This window comes from Oryctolagus cuniculus, chromosome 11, assembly GCF_964237555.1.
Source record: "Oryctolagus cuniculus chromosome 11, mOryCun1.1, whole genome shotgun sequence".
In the NCBI taxonomy this organism is placed as follows: domain Eukaryota; kingdom Metazoa; phylum Chordata; class Mammalia; order Lagomorpha; family Leporidae; genus Oryctolagus; species Oryctolagus cuniculus.
Window position 1 is genome coordinate 28,296,152 of NC_091442.1, and position 17,797 is coordinate 28,313,948.

A 17,797-nucleotide genomic window follows, 5' to 3' on the forward strand; every position below is an offset into this window, starting at 1 on the left:
ACAACCGAAGAGGGAAATCCGTCCAGGGCTGGAGCACACCCTCCCACCGGGACGGGTGGGACGGAGCGGACAGCGAGTGAGGAGGGGAAACCGAGGCGGCGGGAGGACGGGTGTGCCAGGAGCCCTGAGGGACAACCCCGGGGGCCCAAGCAAAGGCGGCGGCGTTCCCTCCACCCCTACCCCCCACCCGCAGCCCCGCCTCCCGCCGGCAGCTCTGCTCGCCCGACTGCCACGTTCCGGGCTTACATAACCCGGGGAGCGAAGCCAGAGCCATACCCAGCGGGCTGGGCCGGGAGGTGGAGGGCCCGGGGCTGACCGTGGGCCCTGTCCCCACGGCTGCCGGCCTCCAGCCCTCACTGCCCTCGGGGAGCCGGCGGCCCTGGGGCTCCGTTCTCCCAGATGGCCCCAGCTGCAGGGACCCCAGACCCTTCTCATGCTCCCGGGAAAGGCCCCTTGGGTGGGCTCCCCAGAAGGAAGACAGCGAGTCGCCTGTGCGCCTGTGGCCAGTGCCTTGCCTTTGCTGCCATCCCCACGTTGGCAATTCCCAGAGGTGGACCCCGCGTGAATATATTTTTTGCAGAGTACTGCCTAATAAAAACAATTCGAATCAGCCCTGGTGAGCATGCCAGCATCACTTTGGTGGCCCAAGCTCACGGAATCTCTAGAAAGAAATGTCACGTCGGGTCAGGATAAGGCCTGCCAATCGCAGCGACGGCCCCACAATTCCAGAGTTCCGGGGAAGGGGGGCTCCTGGGGCACCCTAGGTGCACCAGGTGGGAAAAGGAGTAATGGCGTGGGGTCCACGTGCCGACACTCCCTGGAGTGTCAATTCCAAAGCACAGGAGATTAACACACCCCAAAGCAGAGACTCCCTGGGCGTGGTGGAGGATTGCACTGAAGCCCCCCTAAAGCCCAGTCTGGCCACATCCTTGTCTCTATCCCTCCAGGTGTGAAAGGGGGGAAGGGGCACAGGAATAGCACTTCTCAGCCTTCTCAGGCCCTCGCACCCCCAGCTGCTCCCCACACAGCAGCCAGGGTGTGTCCAGTTCCTGGTCACCTGCCTGTGCCTTCATGACCAAGTTCTCTTACCCCAGGTCCCTTTGCGACTCTCCGGCAAGCATGCCTCAGTCACACGGCGTTCTGGCTCTTCCTGCAATGCAACAGCCCCATCTTGCCTCCGGGCCCTTGCTCGGTCTAAAGCAAGCTCCAGCACGCCGCACTGTCTGCTCACCCTCTCTCAGTGGTGGCTTCAAGGCGCTGGGTACTGTCTGACATGATCTTGTTCCCACCAGGAGGTGGAACCCCTCCAACAGAGGCTCTGCCCCCAGATGTCCACAGCTGCATCTCAGGGCCTGCGACAGCACCTGGTACCTAGTGAGGGTGCAGAAAGTCTGTGTATGCAGCCGGGGCTAGCGGGGAGCCTGAGAGTCCCAGGTTTTGCAGGAGAGGAGATGCCAGGCTAAGAACTGAATGACCTGCTCCCAGAGGGACTGGCGTGGGGCAGCTGGCTCCCTCCCGCCAACCGCCTATGGGCCAGATCACAGGTCGCTGGCACCTCTTGTGTCCCCTGCATCCCCTCATCCCCCTTCTCGCCACCTGTGCCCCTTGCCTCTCTGCCCTGTTGTAACCCGTGGTCTCTGTGCCCTGAGCCCCTCAGTGCCCCTATGCTTCTCTGTGCTCCTAGCTTGGCTGCAGCCCATGGCCCTTGCCACCAGGTACCTGGAATTGCACAGGTGCAAAGCCCCAAAGTGGGCTCTGGAGGTGGTGGCTCCAGGGTGACAGCGGCGGGTTCGTACCCGGGCACCTGCACAGTAGGATCTCTATTGCAATGAGCCAAGTGGAGGATTTTTCGTGGTCTCACTAGGATGAGAATGTATTGTAAAACACAACTGAGCAGGCCGGCGCCACGGCTCACTAGGCTAATCCTCCGCCTTGCGGAGCCAGCACACCGGGTTCTAGTCCCGGTCAGGGCGCCGGATTCTGTCCCAGTTGCCCCTCTTCCAGGCCAGCTCTCTGCTGTGGCCAGGGAGTGCAGTGGAGGATGGCCCAAGTGCTTAGGCCCTGCACCCCATGGGAGACCAGGATAAGTACCTGACTCCTGCCATCGGATCAGCGCGGTGCGCCGGCCGCAGCACGCCGGCCGTGGCGGCCATTGGAGGGTGAACCAACGGCAAAAGGAAGACCTTTGTCTCTGTCTCTCTCTCTCACTGTCCACTCTGCCTGTCAAAAAAAAAAAAAAAAGCTGAGCAGACTGGGTAGTGGCACCTGCCCAAAACAGGGTTTGCTTAAGAGTTGGGGAACTTGCTGCCACCTCCCTGATATGCTCAGGTCCCTGCGGATGGGGTGGACTTTGTTGCCACTCAGGTTTAATTTCAGTCCCTCTCTGGATCCTTGGACAGTAGTTTGCCTCTCGGAGACTCAGTTTCCTCGTCTGTAAAATGGGAATTGCATCTTCCTCCCATGGTTGCTGTGATGTTGAAGTGAGACAGTATGTGGTCCCACAGGGTCTCCGGATGAATCAGAGGAATTAAAGGTGGAGAAAATAGTTTAATACACCATCTTGCTCACACATTCAGAAATGGAATAAAATGATAGGGGCCGTGTGCCAGCACAAACGACGGCGTGTAAGCTACTGCGTGCCCCTGGTGCTTGGGCAGCCTGCACTCCTGCCAGTGCTGACCTTGGGATGATGGGGGCTCCCGGGCGTCTGCCCACGTGCCGTCCACCCTCCCCCACCCACACACTGTATCCCTTTTGTTCATCCGTGCCTTCGAGAGCCATGCACTTACTTCCAAGTGTGGCTGAGGACTGGCAGCCCTGGCGTCCCATGGGACTTTGCTAGACATGCAGAACTTCTGCCCCACACCCCCTGGGTCAGAATCTGCACTTTAGCAGACTCACAGAGTCACACACACGCTGCAGACTGAGAAGTCACAAGTGAGGTTTAGAGCACCTCCATCTGAAACGCATGAGACTCACAACATTCTGAGTTGATGGTGGTAGGTGCTGTCATTGGAAATGTGTCCTTTTTTTTTGAATATTAAAAAATTATTTGAAAGGCAGAGTTACAGAGAGATAGGGAGAGACAGACAGATCTTCCATCGCTGGTTCACACCCCAAGTGAGCATAATGACGAGGGAGGCTAAATTCAGGAGCCTAGAACTCCATTTGGGTCTCTCATGTGGGTGACAGGGGCTCAAGCGCTTGGGCCATCCTCTGCTGCTTTCCCAGGTGCACCAGCAGGGAGCTGGATCAGAAGTGGGGCAGCCAGGGTTTGAACTGGCATCCGTATGGGATGCTGGCATCACAGGCAGCAGCTCAGCCCACTGCACAACAATGTGAGTTGCTGGAAATGTGTCTTAGGTCACAAGAGTGCCCCCACAGAACATTAGGAAATTGGTCTTTCATTCCTCCTGGCAGGGTGTATTTCTGTTCTCCACAACACAACCCTATATTATTTATTTGCTTTTTTAGCTAAAGCATTCCTATGAGAATACTACATAACATGGTTTTAAAGTTAATTCATAGATGCTGGTGCTGTGGCATAGTAGGTTAAGCCTCCACCTGCAGTGCCGGCATCCTGTATGGGCACTGATTCATGTCTGGGCTCCTCCTCTTTGGGTCTAGCTCTGTGCTATGGCCTGGGAAAGCAGTAGAACATGGCTCAAGTGTTGGGCCCCTGCACCTATGTTGTGGAAGACCCTGAAGAAGCTCCTGGCTCCTGACTTAGGATTGGCCCAGTTCAGGCCGTTGTGGCCACTTGGGGAGTGAACTAGTGGATGGAAGACCTTTCTCCTGCCTGTAACTCTACCTCTTAAATAAATAAATCAAATATTTTTTTAAAAGGGAACTCATATTTAGGCTTGTAATGGAAGACATTTTTCTATGCCTCTGCGTCCTCAAGTTACTTTTAGTCTTTTTTTGCTATTTCTCTGTGTTTATCTCTATGCTTCTTTTGCTATTTCTAGATTTTTCTAAGTTTAGATGTTGTATGTGGATTCCTTGCTATGGAATGAAGGATCTAGCCTTCCTACATCTCTCTCCACCTCCCTTACACACAGAGAGAGATGTGCAAATACGTCCCCTCTACCATCCTCCCAGTGAGGTTCAGTCGCCACTTGGAGTAAACAGTTGGTGCTTTCATTATGACTACACAGATATTACTGTTGAACGTTTTGTGCCCCCAAGCATAAGCACTTACTTTGTTTTATCAAATGTTTGGTTTTCTAGGCACTAATCGCTAATTCAATCCCAAAGATTCCAACGGAAATGAATATTTATTTCAAATATATCTAAACATAGCCGATCATTAAGCAATTTAATTTCTGCTGGAGTACTCGACTTCTGGTTCCAGCTAGGCTGATTGCTTGCTTTCCAGGGAGGAGGTGGGTGGGGAGGACCCGGCTGGCATCTCAGGCCTTTCTCCTCATCCCTTTCCTGTGTTTACTCGCATTTCTTGAATGCTCCGTTGTCTTCTTTCTTAGTAAATTCTTTCGCTGAAGCAGATCCTCAGACAGGGGAATTTGCAAGGTCAAATTTTCGAGACCCTGTGTGGCTGAAAAGTGTCGTTATTCTACCTTCACAGCTGTTCATCATTTGAGCAGGTGTAGAGTTCTAGGTTGGCCTTATCATGCCCATGGAGCCTGGTAGAGTGCTCCTTCACTGATAAGTTCTGTTGGCCACTTTCACCTTCAGTGACTGGACAGGGCAGGCAGTTCCATACCGTGGGTGACCACATGGCTGTCCGGCAGTCAAAGCTTACCCTACCCTCTCAGCCCCTCTTTCTCAAACCATGCTTTCACCATGCCTCAGTGAGTCTGGGTTATTCAAGTGAACCCCAAGTGCTGGTCCCCCAAGACTACTCTCAAGTTCAGTGGTCAAGTTCAGTGGTCACTAGAAGGACTCACGGAACTCAGCAAAATGGTTATATAGAATGTTCATTGCAGAAAAGCGCTCCAGATTAAAACCATCCATGGAAGGCAGTGGAGGATGGCCCAAGTGCTTGGGCCCTGCACCCGCATGGGAGACCAGGAGGAAGCATTGGCTCCTGGCTTCGGATCGGCGCAGCGTGCCGGCTGTAGCGGCAATTTGGGGGGGTGAACCAACAGAAGGAAGACCTTTCTCTCTGTCTCTCTCTCTCTCTTTCACTGTCTAACTCTGCCTGTCCAAAAAAAAAAAAAAAAAAAAAAATCCGTGGGACGAGGGGCATAGGGCAGAGTCTGGGAGGCACCAGGAACAAGCTTCTGGTTGTCCCCAGGAGGTGGAGTTGTGTGGATGACCCTTCATCAGCCCAGCGTAACGGGTGACAACACACATAGTACGGCCAGCAAGGAGCGCTCAACAGGAGCCGTGGTGTCTGGGGTTTCCAGTGGGTATCAGCCGTGTGGTCCAGCCCCTCTGGAGATCAAGAAAATACTGCATGGTCCAAGGCCTCCAGCGCCAACCATTTTTGTTTGTATAGACAAAAAGCTGTGGCCCTTGACCCTTAGGGAAACAAGGACACTTCTGTTAGCAAAATCTTTCAAGGACTTAGAGGTTAGCTCCCGGGATCCTACGTTCTTTTGAATGTACAGGCTTCAGCCAGCCCAGACTTGCCAAGTTACTTCTTCACCACCCAGCACCTGCCAGAGTCTACACTGTTATTGCCCCTCCAGGGTTCCCCCTGCATGGACTGGTGGATGTTGGGAACATCCACGGCTCAGAGGTTGCAACTGTCTGCTCTCATCCGCAGACCAGTGCCCTCGGTGGACAGCAGCTGCCTCACACAGTAGGCTGCACCTCACGGCCATCCTCTCCCTCCCCAGCATGGGTGTGATGCGCCTTCCGCAGCCACCTCTGGGGTCAGGCTGAGGCCAGACTCCAGCTAACATCACATGCTAGCTTGGCTCCCGGCCCCGTCCTGCCTCCCTTCCCTCGCTTCCCTGGAAGCTTTCCCTCTGTGAATAATGTGCACAGGAATTCCCACCCTGGGCTCTGTTTTCAGGAATCAGGCACAGTGCCTGGCACACAGGAAACCCTGAGTGAATGATTGTTGAATGAAAATCACAGAGAGCTCTCCTATGAACAGATGCAGAGTGTCTGTCACATAATAAATCCTTAAGGAGTTGTGCTCATCTGCATCCCCCACTGCTTGCCACGCTGGGGAGCCTCTTGCTGGCCTCATCAGGATGTGACCAGCTTTCAGTCCCATAAGTCCAAGGGTGCAGTCCTGTGGGTACATCCGGGATTGAGCAGGCTCAGGGGACTGGCACATCTCAAACCTTCATGCTCATTTACAAAGTTCATTGGAACTTATGGGAAAAAAACAAAAACAAAACTGGGCTCCTCTGTTACAGCCTTTCCCCTAGGGGCTAATCTGTGCCAGAAGTCCTGTTGCTGGATAGGAGAGAAGACCAGGGCAGGCGCAGTCAGCAAATAGTTCCAAGGGCTGGCAGCACTGGCTCTGCGGACCGTCAAGCCCCCGCCCCCCGCAGTTTCCTTCCAAGTCTGACGTGAGGACAAAGATGAAGTTCTGTGAATTGTGACTCAGTCCCTCTCTTGGCTCACACGTCACTGCTGAGATGTGCTGGAAGCTCTGCAGCCACCACCCTCTTACAGATTCCCCGTGGGGACGCATTCCCCCCCCCCCCCCAGTGACCCAGCCTGCATTCCACGCTCATTTCCCTTAGCTTCAGTCCCAGCGGTGTTCATCGGTTTTCCCTTGCTGTAATGGAATACCCGGGGCAGGCTAGCTATGAAGAAGTTTATTTAGCTCACAGTTTTGGAGGCTACAAATCCACACAGCCTGGTGAAGGCTCTGGTGAGGGCCCCACAGCAGATGACAGTGCACTTGCAGGAGGAAGCAAACACATCTCAAAACAGGGAGCCAGGGGCTTGGGCTTGGGCTCAGGCTGTGTAGACATTGCTCCCAGAGCACTCACTCCAAGAGACCATTTTCCCCTGGGATAGCAGTGTCCCCAGTGGCCTAAGGGCCTTACTTCTTTTAAAATATATATATATATATTTTTTTTTCATTTTATTTGAAAGACAGCAACAGACAAAGATCATCCAGTTATTGACTCACTCCAAATGCCTACAACGACCAGGGCTGGGCCGGGTTGAAGTCAGGAGCCTGGAACTCAGTGTGGGTCTCCCACATGGGAGGCAGGGACCCAAGTACTACAGCACCATCTGCTGCCTCCCAGGATGCACTAGCAGGATGCTGAACCAGAAGCAGAGTAGCTGGGACTCAAATGCAGGCTCTCCAATGTGGGATGCGGGAGTCCCACACGGAGTCCTAACCACCTCTGTGCCAAATATCCAGCCCAAGGCCCCACCTCTTGAGGGTGCCACCACTTCCCAATACTGCCGCACCCTAAAGACCAAACCTCCAGGACTCAAAAACCATAGCCAGTCCCTTGCATGGGATACCCTTAATTTCCAATTTGGGGTTACTATGTCATAGCCCTCTAAGGTTCACATCCTCTACCCCACTTCTGGAACTCCAGCATCCGTAACGCCTCCCACAGACTAGAGTACTGCCAGTCCTTCCTGCCCCCACACCAAGGAAGTCAGGCGGGAGCCCAGCGCCGGGTTGCTTCCCGGCAGAGCCTGTCTCTGCATTCCAGGGTTGCAGTCCTGAAAAATCCCCCCACAGGCCCCGCCCCGCTCTCAGGCAGGGAACTGGGGACACAGCGCTTGCCTTGCCCTGACCACACAGCTCTAGGACAGCTCTAGGATCATGCAGGGAGAAGGCAGCCCTTCCTCCCTCGGACAGACGCCCCGCCCTGACACGGCCCTGCCCACTCGTGGGAGGGCAGGAGAGGAGCCTTATTCTCAGGAATGGCTGACTCCCTGGCTCAGCCCCACGAGCCCACCAGCTGCTGAGGAAGCCGGAACCCCAGTGGCCCTTTCCCTGGGCCCGGGGCCCACCTGGCGACAGGTCACAATGGCCCAGCTGGGCAGTCCGCAGAATGGGGGGCGAAGTGGGAGGAGCTGAGCAGGACTTGGTGGGTGGGTGTGTGGGGAGGGAGAGATTCCTGAGGAGCTCAGCTCCCCACTCTCTGAGCTCACCCTTGAGTGTCTGCCAGGGCCCCACCCCCTCCCACCCCCTCTACCCTCCTCCTTCCCATCCCCTCCATCACCCTCCATGACCCAGCTCTGCCTACCCAGGCCCAAAGCCCTCCCAGCTCCACCCCCTGTCTCTCCCAGAGGCCTGGGTGCTGGGGAGGGGCCCAGTGGTGCAGCGCGTGCACATGTGTCCTCCTGGGACCCTAGCCAGGCCCGGCTCCTGGACAGTGCCCTAGGGCTGGGGGCGCTGGGGCTGACAATTCGTGCAATCTTTTCCATGGCCGGCCTGGCCCTGCTGCTGCTGCTGCTGCTCCTCTGCTTCCTGGCCTTTGACCTGCTCCACAGGTAAGGGGGCAGCAGCCCTGGCAGGAGTGGGCAGGCAGGCAGGCAGGCCAGGGGCCGGCCGACCTCTCTGAGTTGCCACCCTCTCTCTCCACAGGCCTGCAAGCCGCTCCCTGCCACAGCACAGACGTCTCAGCAGGGGCCAGAATCAGGGGGCAGGTGAGGGCCCAGGGCAGCAGGAGTCTCACCTCTGCCCCATGGGGCCAACCCCTGCACAGCTCAGCCCCCAGAATGCACTGCTCCTGCTGCTCATGGGGCTGGGGCTGCTCTTGGGAGCTCATGGTCTGCCCTTGGCCTTGCTGGGCCTGGCTTTCTGCCTCCACCCTTGGGCCTGAGTGCCCTCCCAAAATACAGTGTCCATCCTGCCTCCTCAGGCCTCCTCGCCTCCATCCTGGGCTGGAGAGCAGGTGGGGCAGGGCGAGAAGACTTCCTTATTCCCAGCCTCAACCTCAAGGACCTGCGGCCTCCTACCCTAGGTAGTGGCTACCTTGGGTCTGAGTCTTGGGGCTGCTGGAGGCGGTGGGGTCCGAGAGAGGGAGCCCAGGGCAGGGTGTGGAGGCCATCTCAGGGTGTATGGGCTGGGAGCAGCCATTCTGGCCTCCACTGTGTTTCTAGAGAATGAGGGTTCAGAGAGAAAGACTAAAAGGAGGCTGGGGAGGGGGAGAGGTGCTGGGTGTTAGCCAGCAGGAAAGGGAGAGGGAGTCGGGCAGGGGTGGGGCTTCCCATGAGGAAGTCCAAGAAGCTACACCTGCGGTGCCCATCAGACTTCCCTGCCAGCCTGGAGGGTCCATGGAGAGGGACTCAAGTGAGCCTCACACCTTGCAGTGACTCTTCTCTTGGTGGGACCCCACCCCAGCCCGGGTCACAATGGGGCTTCTCTGGGGAGGGAGGGGATGGGTGAGAGCGGGGGCTCGGGTCTGGCTGCCAGGTCGTCCTGGGTGTAGCAGCAGCAAACAACATGACTTAGGAGGCTCTGCCCAGAGGTAAGTCCCAGCCCCCAACTCAGAGCCCCAGCCCACCCCCCTGGTGCACCTGCACCCCAGCCTGCGCTGAGGCTCCAGGGCCGCTCCTTCCCGCAGGTGCACCAGCCATGATGCAGCCGCCGCGAGTGGAAACAGACACCATCGGGGCCGGCGAGGGACCGCAGCCGGCGGTGCCCTGGTCGGCCTGGGTCACCCGGCAGGGCTGGGTGCGCTGGTGGGCATGCCACGTGCCCCAGAGCTGGGTCCAGTGGTGGTCCACATCTGGCTGGCGGCAGCCCCTGCAGCGTGTGCTGTGGGGTCTGGAGGGCATACTCTACCTGCTGTTGGCACTGATGCTATGCCACGCACTGTTCACCACCGGCTCCCACCTGCTGGGCTCCCTGTGGCCCGTCGTGGCCGCAGTGTGGAGCCACCTGCTGCCGGCCATCCTCTTGCTGGTGCTCAGTGCCCTGCCCGCCCTACTCTTCACGGCCTCTTTCCTGCTGCTTTTCTCCACGCTGCTGAGCCTCGTGGGCCTCATCACCTCCATGACCCACCCAGGCTACGCTCAGGACTTAGACCAATAGAAGGGCAACCCCATCCTGCTGCCTGTGTCTGTTGAGCCCTGGCCCACGGCCTGAGTCCCCGGGGTCGGGGAGAGCAGTGGGACCAGGGCCTTCCTGCCACGGCAGGCCCCGGGCCCCCCCAGTCCCTAGTGTGGGCCGGGGCACCTCATCTTTGGGCACCATCCTCAATCCGATGCTGCAGGTACCCGGTGTGAGGGCCAAAGGGGACAAGACAGATGGCTTGGCAGGGGCAGAGCTTGGCTAAGCCACCGAGAGCACCTATGTTGGGTGAGGTGACACCACTGGGGCCTCTTTTGCAACTGGCAGCACCACTTTGTCCTAGTCGCTCAGCTACCTGGGCACCCCGGGCTTGTCATTTGTCCCACTGATCCCCTCTTTCCACCTCCGGGAGACCAGCAGGCTCCTAGAAGAGCCCTGCTGACAGAAAACCAGCCGGAAGAGGGCTTGGCTAAGAGCTGGGTGAGACCTTACCTCGCTCAACGCCCAGGCCTCTCTGCCCAAGCATACCCCCTGTCCCGATTCCTTCCTGCCTCCAGCCTCAGTGCACAACCCCAAGTCTGGGAGGTGGGCCCATCAGAGCAGTAAGATTCTCAGAGAGAGACCTACCTACTTTCCAAGAGCTCCACGGCGTGATATAGAAAAACAAGCATCCTGTTTCTCCCAGCCACCCCGCGTGCAGCTTTGGTCGATTGTTTGGAGCCCCAGTGCCAAGTGGGTCCCAGCTCTGTCACGAGGTTGTTGAATGGAGGCAGCAGCTACTTGTGAAGAGCTTGGTAAAGACCAAACAGCTGCACCATGTTTTCAGCTCTAAGAGCATGTTGGCCTTTCCCAAAGGCCGTGGAAGGAGGAGGATGGTTCCCTAGGTTTTCAGGGGGCAGGATTCTGGCCCTGAAATGGCACACAGAGGCTGGAAGGTGTGGAACAGATGTACACGCCTGCAGATGTTGAACCCTTCTGATTGTGGAATGCCTGGGCCTGGGGCTTGGTGCCAGGTGATGCTTGCACAGCTGAGCGAGTGGGGAAAGCACTGTGCGGGGAGTCTCCCAAGCTGACCCAGCGAGCTGCCCACAGCACCTTCACAAGGGCCTTGAGGCATGGACACAGGCTGCTGACTCCTCTAGACAAAACCAAGGTACAGGATAGACAATTTCACCGACAGCCCAGACCACCCGCCAGACCCTCATTCCACTCCCGACCTTCCCCAACTCCTGCCTAGTCCCGAACCCCGACTCTGTGCCCCCGAATCTCTAGTCTCAAAGCCCTGCTCTTTTGCCGGTTAAATTCTCAAGCCCTAGGGGCAAGCCTTGGAATCCTGGCTCATTTCTGCCAGAATCCACTCACTAGAGTTTCATAACCCTGCGTGCCAGCGGTTACATGTCTCCAGCATTAGTGCCTGAAACTCAAGAACCAGCCCTTCCTCCTTGTTTCTTTGCAAATTTCCCTGAAATGTGGCCTGCTGAATGAGGACAAGGTAGGACATGCAGGCGGTATAGCTGGGCTTCCAAGCGGGGACTTTGGTGTATTAGCTGAGGCTGGGTTTAAACCCAAAATAGTGGCTTTATTTTATTACTTTCATTAATTTCTTTATTATTATCATTTATTATTTTTTTTGAAAGGCAGAGAGAGAGAGAAAGAAAGAAAGAGAGCCATCCATTGGCTCACAGCTGGAGCCAGTAGCTGGGAACTCCATCCAGGTCTCCCACACGGGAGACAGGGACCCAGCTACGTGGGCCATTACCTCTGCCTCCCAGGCATACATTAGCAGGAAGGTGGAATTGGGAGCAGAGCTGGGATTCCAACACAGGCGTTCCAATATGGGATGCAAGCGTCCCCAGTGACGCCTTAACCGTTGCACCGAGTGGCCGCCCCCTGACGTCACTCTCCAAGCTCTGTGATCTTGACCACCGTTGCTAAACTTTCCTGAACTTCATTTTCCTCGTGGGTAAAACGAAGGCAAGAACACCTATTCTAGGGCCCCTGCGGGGCTTGTGGCATGCAGGGAAGCGCCTGGTCTGGGCCCTAGCACCATACGTTAGACCATGCTGTGACGAAGAGAAGCCAGGCTCAGGATAGCCACCTGCCAGGCCACCTGAATCCTAGTGCACCCTCGCAGGCCATTCGAGGGAAAAGGGATGAGCACTCTGAAATCCCGCAGCTTCTCAGTGCCTGCTCTCAAGGGCTCCTGTCCGAGAGGTGGCGGGACTGGAGACCGGGAAGCCTGGCCTGGACACATCACTGCCATCACTGTGCATTCCTGGCTAGGGCAGCACCGCGCAGGCTCAGGGCCATCCCAGTTAAGGCCAAGAGGAGAGAGATTGGCCCGGACCAGATGCACTGGGAAGGGTGGGGGTGGGGCAGGCTGAGGGCAGGAGCAATGAGAAGGCCTTCCTCCCTCCTACCCTGCTGCTATTGCATAAGCTGGTGCCAGACTGGACAGCAGACTGGCAATATTTATCAAAGGACCAGGCACGCCACGGTGACGTCTTCTGAGCGCTGTGAGGGCCTTGCTCCCCCAGCTGTCCTGGGACCAGCAGTACAAAGGCATCTCCTGGGAGCTGCTGTGAGATGTGGACCCTCGGGCCCTGCCCCACACCTGCTGAGTCACTCAGCCCTTTAACAAGATTCCCAGGATGCTGGTGTCAGGCCAGACCTGTCACCTATCAGAGGGGCCAGGGGATGGGAAGGGTGAGACCTGCACCACGGGCTCCAGGGAGAGGAAGCAGCAGTCAGAAGTGACCGGTCTTAGAAGCTGAGAACTGAGTAAAAAGAAGCGACATAACTCCTTTTGTAGGAACTTAAAATGCATGCCAGAAAAACAAGACACTTCCTTTTTTTTTCCCCCAAGAATACATAAAAACAAAAGATGCACGGAATGGAATGGACAACTAGGGGCAGGCAGGCGGGTGCAGGGTTTAGAGATGAGAGGACAAAGTAAGGGGTCTTGAGAGGGGACAAATGGTATCAATAGGATTCCCGAAGTTCCTTGATATGTAGCAAGTCACCCGTTTAGAGTCAAAGGACTTTGAAACCCAAGCCTGGGGATACTTTCCGGTTTGGGCCAGGAGGAACAGCCGTCCCCTCAGCCTGCACCACCTAGGTAGTGGGGTCTTTGTCCCCGCCCCCCAGCCCGCTCTGATGACGTCAGGGGTGGGCAGTGGGGACCCAGCAACGGGGGACTGGAGCAGAAGCAGTCAGCCGCGTGGGGTCTAGCGGCTAAGGAGAGAGGGGCTACACGGCGGCAAACACGACCTGGGGGATACGCAGGCGTAGGGGGCGCTCCGGAAGGCTGCCCTCCCCCAAGAACAAGAGGCAGACAGGCCCCCTCCCGCTCCCGCACACTTGTGCCTGCGCCTCAGTGCCCCGCCCCTGGTCCTGGGGCGTCCTCGGGGGACGCAGGCTTGGGTGGGGGGAGATGGCCGGTCAGTGGCCCCTGGATGCAGGAAGCCGCGCGGGGCTCTCTCCCCCAGCCTAGTGGGTGCAGGGAAAAGGAAGGCTGGAGGCAGCAGTGAAGTGGCTCCCGGGCCGGAGCTGCGGCCGCCACAGGGGAGGAAGGGGAGGGGGACTGGGTGGGGAAGGACGCCCAAGGACCAGAGGCTGGGGGGCGCATTGAGGCAACCGCTCCGATGAGGCTGGGGTGCAGAGCGCGGCGGAGGAGCCCCGCCCGCGCCGGAGCCCTGAGGCTGGCCGCGGGACGCGGGACGCTGAGGGCAATGCTCTCTCCCTCGCGTTCGGGTGCACTGAGAGGGGCGAGGGCGTCGACCGTAAGGCAGAGCGTGGAGAGCGAGGGCCTGCGGCTGGGTGGGAAATGCCCAAGCCTAGCCCTGGGTCGGAGGGCTGTGTGCCTGGAAGGGGCTAGTGGTCTAGGAGCGTTCGCTGTCGCCGGGAATCTCAGCTCTACGACCCGCGGCCGACCGGGCAAGGCGCGCCCCCTGGCGGCGATCGCGGGTGCCCACGAAGAGTCGGGCTCGGCGGGAAAGCGGAGGCAGAAGACCCGGGCCCGAAAGGATTTCGCCTGCTGGGACACCGGCGCCCCCAGCGAGGGGCCGCAGCTGGGGCCAGGCAGAGGCAGCTTCCCGCGTCCTCACCCCTGGCCCTGGGTCTCCCGCCCTAGTCCCCCGAAGACCCATGCCCATCCTTGGAGGGCAGAGCCCAGTCCAGCGTGGGTGAAGAGCTGTCCTTTATGAGGTCTGTCAGTGTCTGATGCAGTCAACTCTGGACAAGTTATTTTACTGTCCTTGCCGAACAGGCATCTGGATCTGGAGACTGGAAGTGACTCTTGCTTCCTTTACACTGAGTCCTTCAAGTGTTTTCTCTTGAAAAATAAAAACTCGATGTAACATCTGCTGTTTCTGCCAACCTTTATGGTCTGTGTCTTCAAGGTAAAAAAAAAAAAAGTCTAACTCAAAAACAATTTTTAAAAGATTCGTTTATTTGAAAGGCAGAGATAGAGAGGGAGAAGCAGAGAGACAGAAGTCTTCTATCTGCTGATTCACTCCCCAGATGGCTGCAACAGCCAGGGCTGCGCCAGGCAGGCCAAAGCCAGGAGCTTCATCTGGGCCTCCCACAAGGGTGCAGGGGCCCAAGCACTTGGGCCATCTTCGGCAGCTTTTCCAGATGCATTAGCAGGGAGCTGGATCAGAAATGGATCAGAAATGGAGGGGAGGTGGCAGCACTGCACTGAGGCGTAGCCGGTAAAGCCGCTGCCTGTGGTGCCAGCATCCCATATGGGCGCCAGATTGAGTCCCGGCTGCTCCTCTTCCAATCCAGCTCTCTGCTATGGCCTGGGAAAGCAGTAGAAGATGGCCCAAGTCCTTGGGAAACCCAGAGGAAGCTCCTGGCTCCTGGCGTCGGATCGGCACAGCTCCGGCTGTTGCAGCCAATTGGGGAGTGAACCAGAGGATGGAAGACCTCTCTCTCTGTGTGTAACTTTCAAATAAATAAATAAATCTTAAAAAAAAAAAAAAAGAAGTGGAGGAGTGGGGACTTGAACTGTCACTGCAGGTGGCAACTTAATTTGCTGCACCACAGTGCTGGCCCAGATACCATTTTTTAAAAACTGACATCTGACGTGTATACTTGCAAAGTACTTGTAACTGATATGAAGGTTATGAAGCTCCCTAACCAAAGGAGACCACATCCATCCAGAAGCCAGAAGCCAGGGGAAGATGTTTGTATGGCTCAGCAGCTAAGACACTGCTTGGGGCACCCACGTCCCTGGCATCCCACCATGGGCTACCTGGCTCCAATCCTGACTACACTGCTTCCCCTCCAGCATCCTGCCTAATGGGAACACCGGGAAGCAGCAGGTGATGGTTCAAGTACATGGGTTCCTGCCTCCCACACGGGAGACCCAGACTGAGTTCCAGACTCCTGGCTTCAGCCTGGCACAATCATGCCTACTGCATGGGCATCTGGGGAGTGAACGGGCAGACAGAAGCTATCTGTGTCTCTCTCTCTCTCTGTTGTTTTGCCTTTCAAATAAAATGAAAATTTTTCAGTAGATAAAAGATATCAGGATAGGGCCCTTTCCTCTGTGTTCTTCACCTTACTGTGCAAGTGAGGTTTCTCAGACAATAGCGTATGGAATTGTTCACAGGCATTTTTACAAAAGCATTTATTTAAAAGGCAGAGAGAGATCTCTCATGCAGTGATTCACTCCCCAAATGCCCCCAATACCCCTAAACCAGCAGTGGGGAACTCCATCTGGGTCTCCCACATGGTGGAACCAAACCACCAGGGGTACCTTAACAGGAAGTTAGACTCAGCAGTGGAATTTGGACTTGAACTCAGGCACTCCTAAATGGGAAAGGGGCATCCCAAGCAGGGTCTTAACCTCTACACCAAACACCCATCCCCATAGAAACTTTTTATTTGCTTCTGATTTAAAAGGTATTGTCTCTAAGAGTCAACCATTAAGAATTTCACAGGGGTTGCTACTGTGGTGAGAGGGTTAAGCTGCCGTTTGCAACACTGGCATCTAATATCTGAGTACTGGTATGAGTCCTAGCTGCTCCACTTCCAGTCCAGCTCCTTGTTAATGCATATGGGAAAGCAGCCAAAGATGGCCCAAGCACTTAGGATCCTGCCACCCATGTGGGAGACCCAGATGGAGCTGGCTCAGGTCCAGCTGTTGTGGACACTTGGAAAGTGAACACTGGATGCAAGCTCACTCACTCTTTCCCTGTGTCACTCTTTCAAATTAAAAAAAAAAAAATAATTAGGGGCCAGAGCTGTGGCATAGTGGGTTAAGTCTCCACCTGCAGCACCAGCACCCATCTGGGCCCCGGTTCAAATTCCGACTGCTCCACTTCGGGTCCAGCTACCTGCTGGTAGCCTGGGAAAGCAGTGGAAGATGGCCCAAGTGCTTGGCCTCTGCACCTGCATGGGAGACCAAGAAGAAGCTCCTGGCTCCTGGCTTCTGATCAGTCCAGCTCTGGGTCTTGTGGCCACTTAGGGAGTGAACCATTGGAGAGAAGACCTCTTTCTCTGTTTCTCTGTTTCTCTTTCTGCAATTCTGTCTCTCAAATAAATCTCATATATATATATATATTAATTAAAAAGAATGACATAGGTGACTGCAGATTTTGACAGTATAGCTTTTATCTAGTTAAGGAAATTCCTTTCCATGACTAGTTTACTGAAGATTTGATCATGATTAGATGTTGAATGATAAAACTGCTTTTTGTATATCTATTATGAGGACAATTAGGTTGTTCTGCTTTATTTTGTGTGTAAATTATTTTTTACCAAAGAGTTTTTATGTTTCAATATTAAACTACATTTAATAGCATTCCTGGGGAAAAAAGTCCTGATCTTCTTTTACTTGACATTATCATCCACAGACACACTTTGCATTAATGCAAAATTGCAAAGCTTGTGACCCAGCACTGATAGTTGCAGCCATCTGGGGAGGGAACCAGCGGATCAAAGATATCCCTCTCTCTCTCTCTAACACTTTCAAAATAAATCTTTTAAAAATACACACTCACACACGCACACACACACAGAGGGCTAGTGTTGGCTAGCAGGGAAAGCAGCCACCTGCGACACCGGCATCCTATGTCCCATGCTCCACTTCTAGTCCAGCTCCTTGCTAAAGTATCTGGGAAAGCTGCAAAGGATGGCCCAAATGCTTGGGCCCCCGAACCCACATGGGAGACCTCGATGAAGCTCCTGGTTTCTGGCTTCAGTCCTGCCCAGCACTGGCTGCTGTGACCATCTGGGGAATGAACCAGTGGACAGAAGATCTCTCTCTCTTTCTCTCCCTCTAACTCTTCTAAAATACATAAATAAATCTTTAAACAAAAATCCTGGGCATATGGCTCAGTGAACTTTATGTATGTGTGTATCCATGGAACCACCACCCAGGTGGACACAGAACTTTTCCATCACCCTTCAAAATTCCATTATGTTCCAGCTCAATCAATACCTCCCCAAGTAACTATTTTCTAACATCTAACACCATAGATTAACCTATTCTTGAGATCATTTGGAACAAAAGTCATAAAAATGCATGTACACTTGTGGGGCTGGTGCTCTGTAGTAGGTTAAGCTGCCACCTGCAATGCTGGCATCTCATATGGACGCTAGTTCAAGTCCCAGCTGCTCCACTTCTGATCCACCTGGTAATGTGCCTGGAAAAGCAGAGGTTGATGGCTCAAGTACTTGGCCCCTTCACCCCCATACAGACCTGGAGGAAGCTCCTGGCTCCTGACTTTGGCCTGGCCCAGCCCTGGCTGTTGCCAATGTCTAGGGAAGTGAATCAGCAGATGGAAGATCCCCTGTCTGTTTCTCCTCTGTAACTCTTTCAAGTCAATCAATCAATATTTAAAGAAAATGCACACTTGTCTCTGGCTT

At 55.4% G+C, this 17,797-nt stretch overlaps 2 protein-coding genes across 2 annotated transcripts; both read left to right on the forward strand.

Moving 5' to 3' along the window:
• Nucleotides 1-7,959: 7,959 nt before the first annotated feature.
• On the forward strand, nt 7,960-8,760 carry C11H20orf141 (chromosome 11 C20orf141 homolog). The gene is made up of 2 exons (XM_008256236.3): nt 7,960-8,394; nt 8,489-8,760. Exons 1-2 carry the CDS (start codon nt 8,129-8,131, stop codon nt 8,724-8,726), a joined length of 504 nt encoding a protein of 167 aa, XP_008254458.2. The 5' UTR covers nt 7,960-8,128; the 3' UTR covers nt 8,727-8,760.
• A 504-nt stretch (nt 8,761-9,264) lies between these two features.
• Nucleotides 9,265-9,953, forward strand: TMEM239 (transmembrane protein 239). The gene is made up of 2 exons (XM_002710911.4): nt 9,265-9,374; nt 9,471-9,953. Exon 2 carries the CDS (start codon nt 9,482-9,484, stop codon nt 9,938-9,940), a length of 459 nt encoding a protein of 152 aa, XP_002710957.2. The 5' UTR covers nt 9,265-9,374; nt 9,471-9,481; the 3' UTR covers nt 9,941-9,953.
• The last annotated feature ends 7,844 nt before the right edge of the window (nt 9,954-17,797 follow it).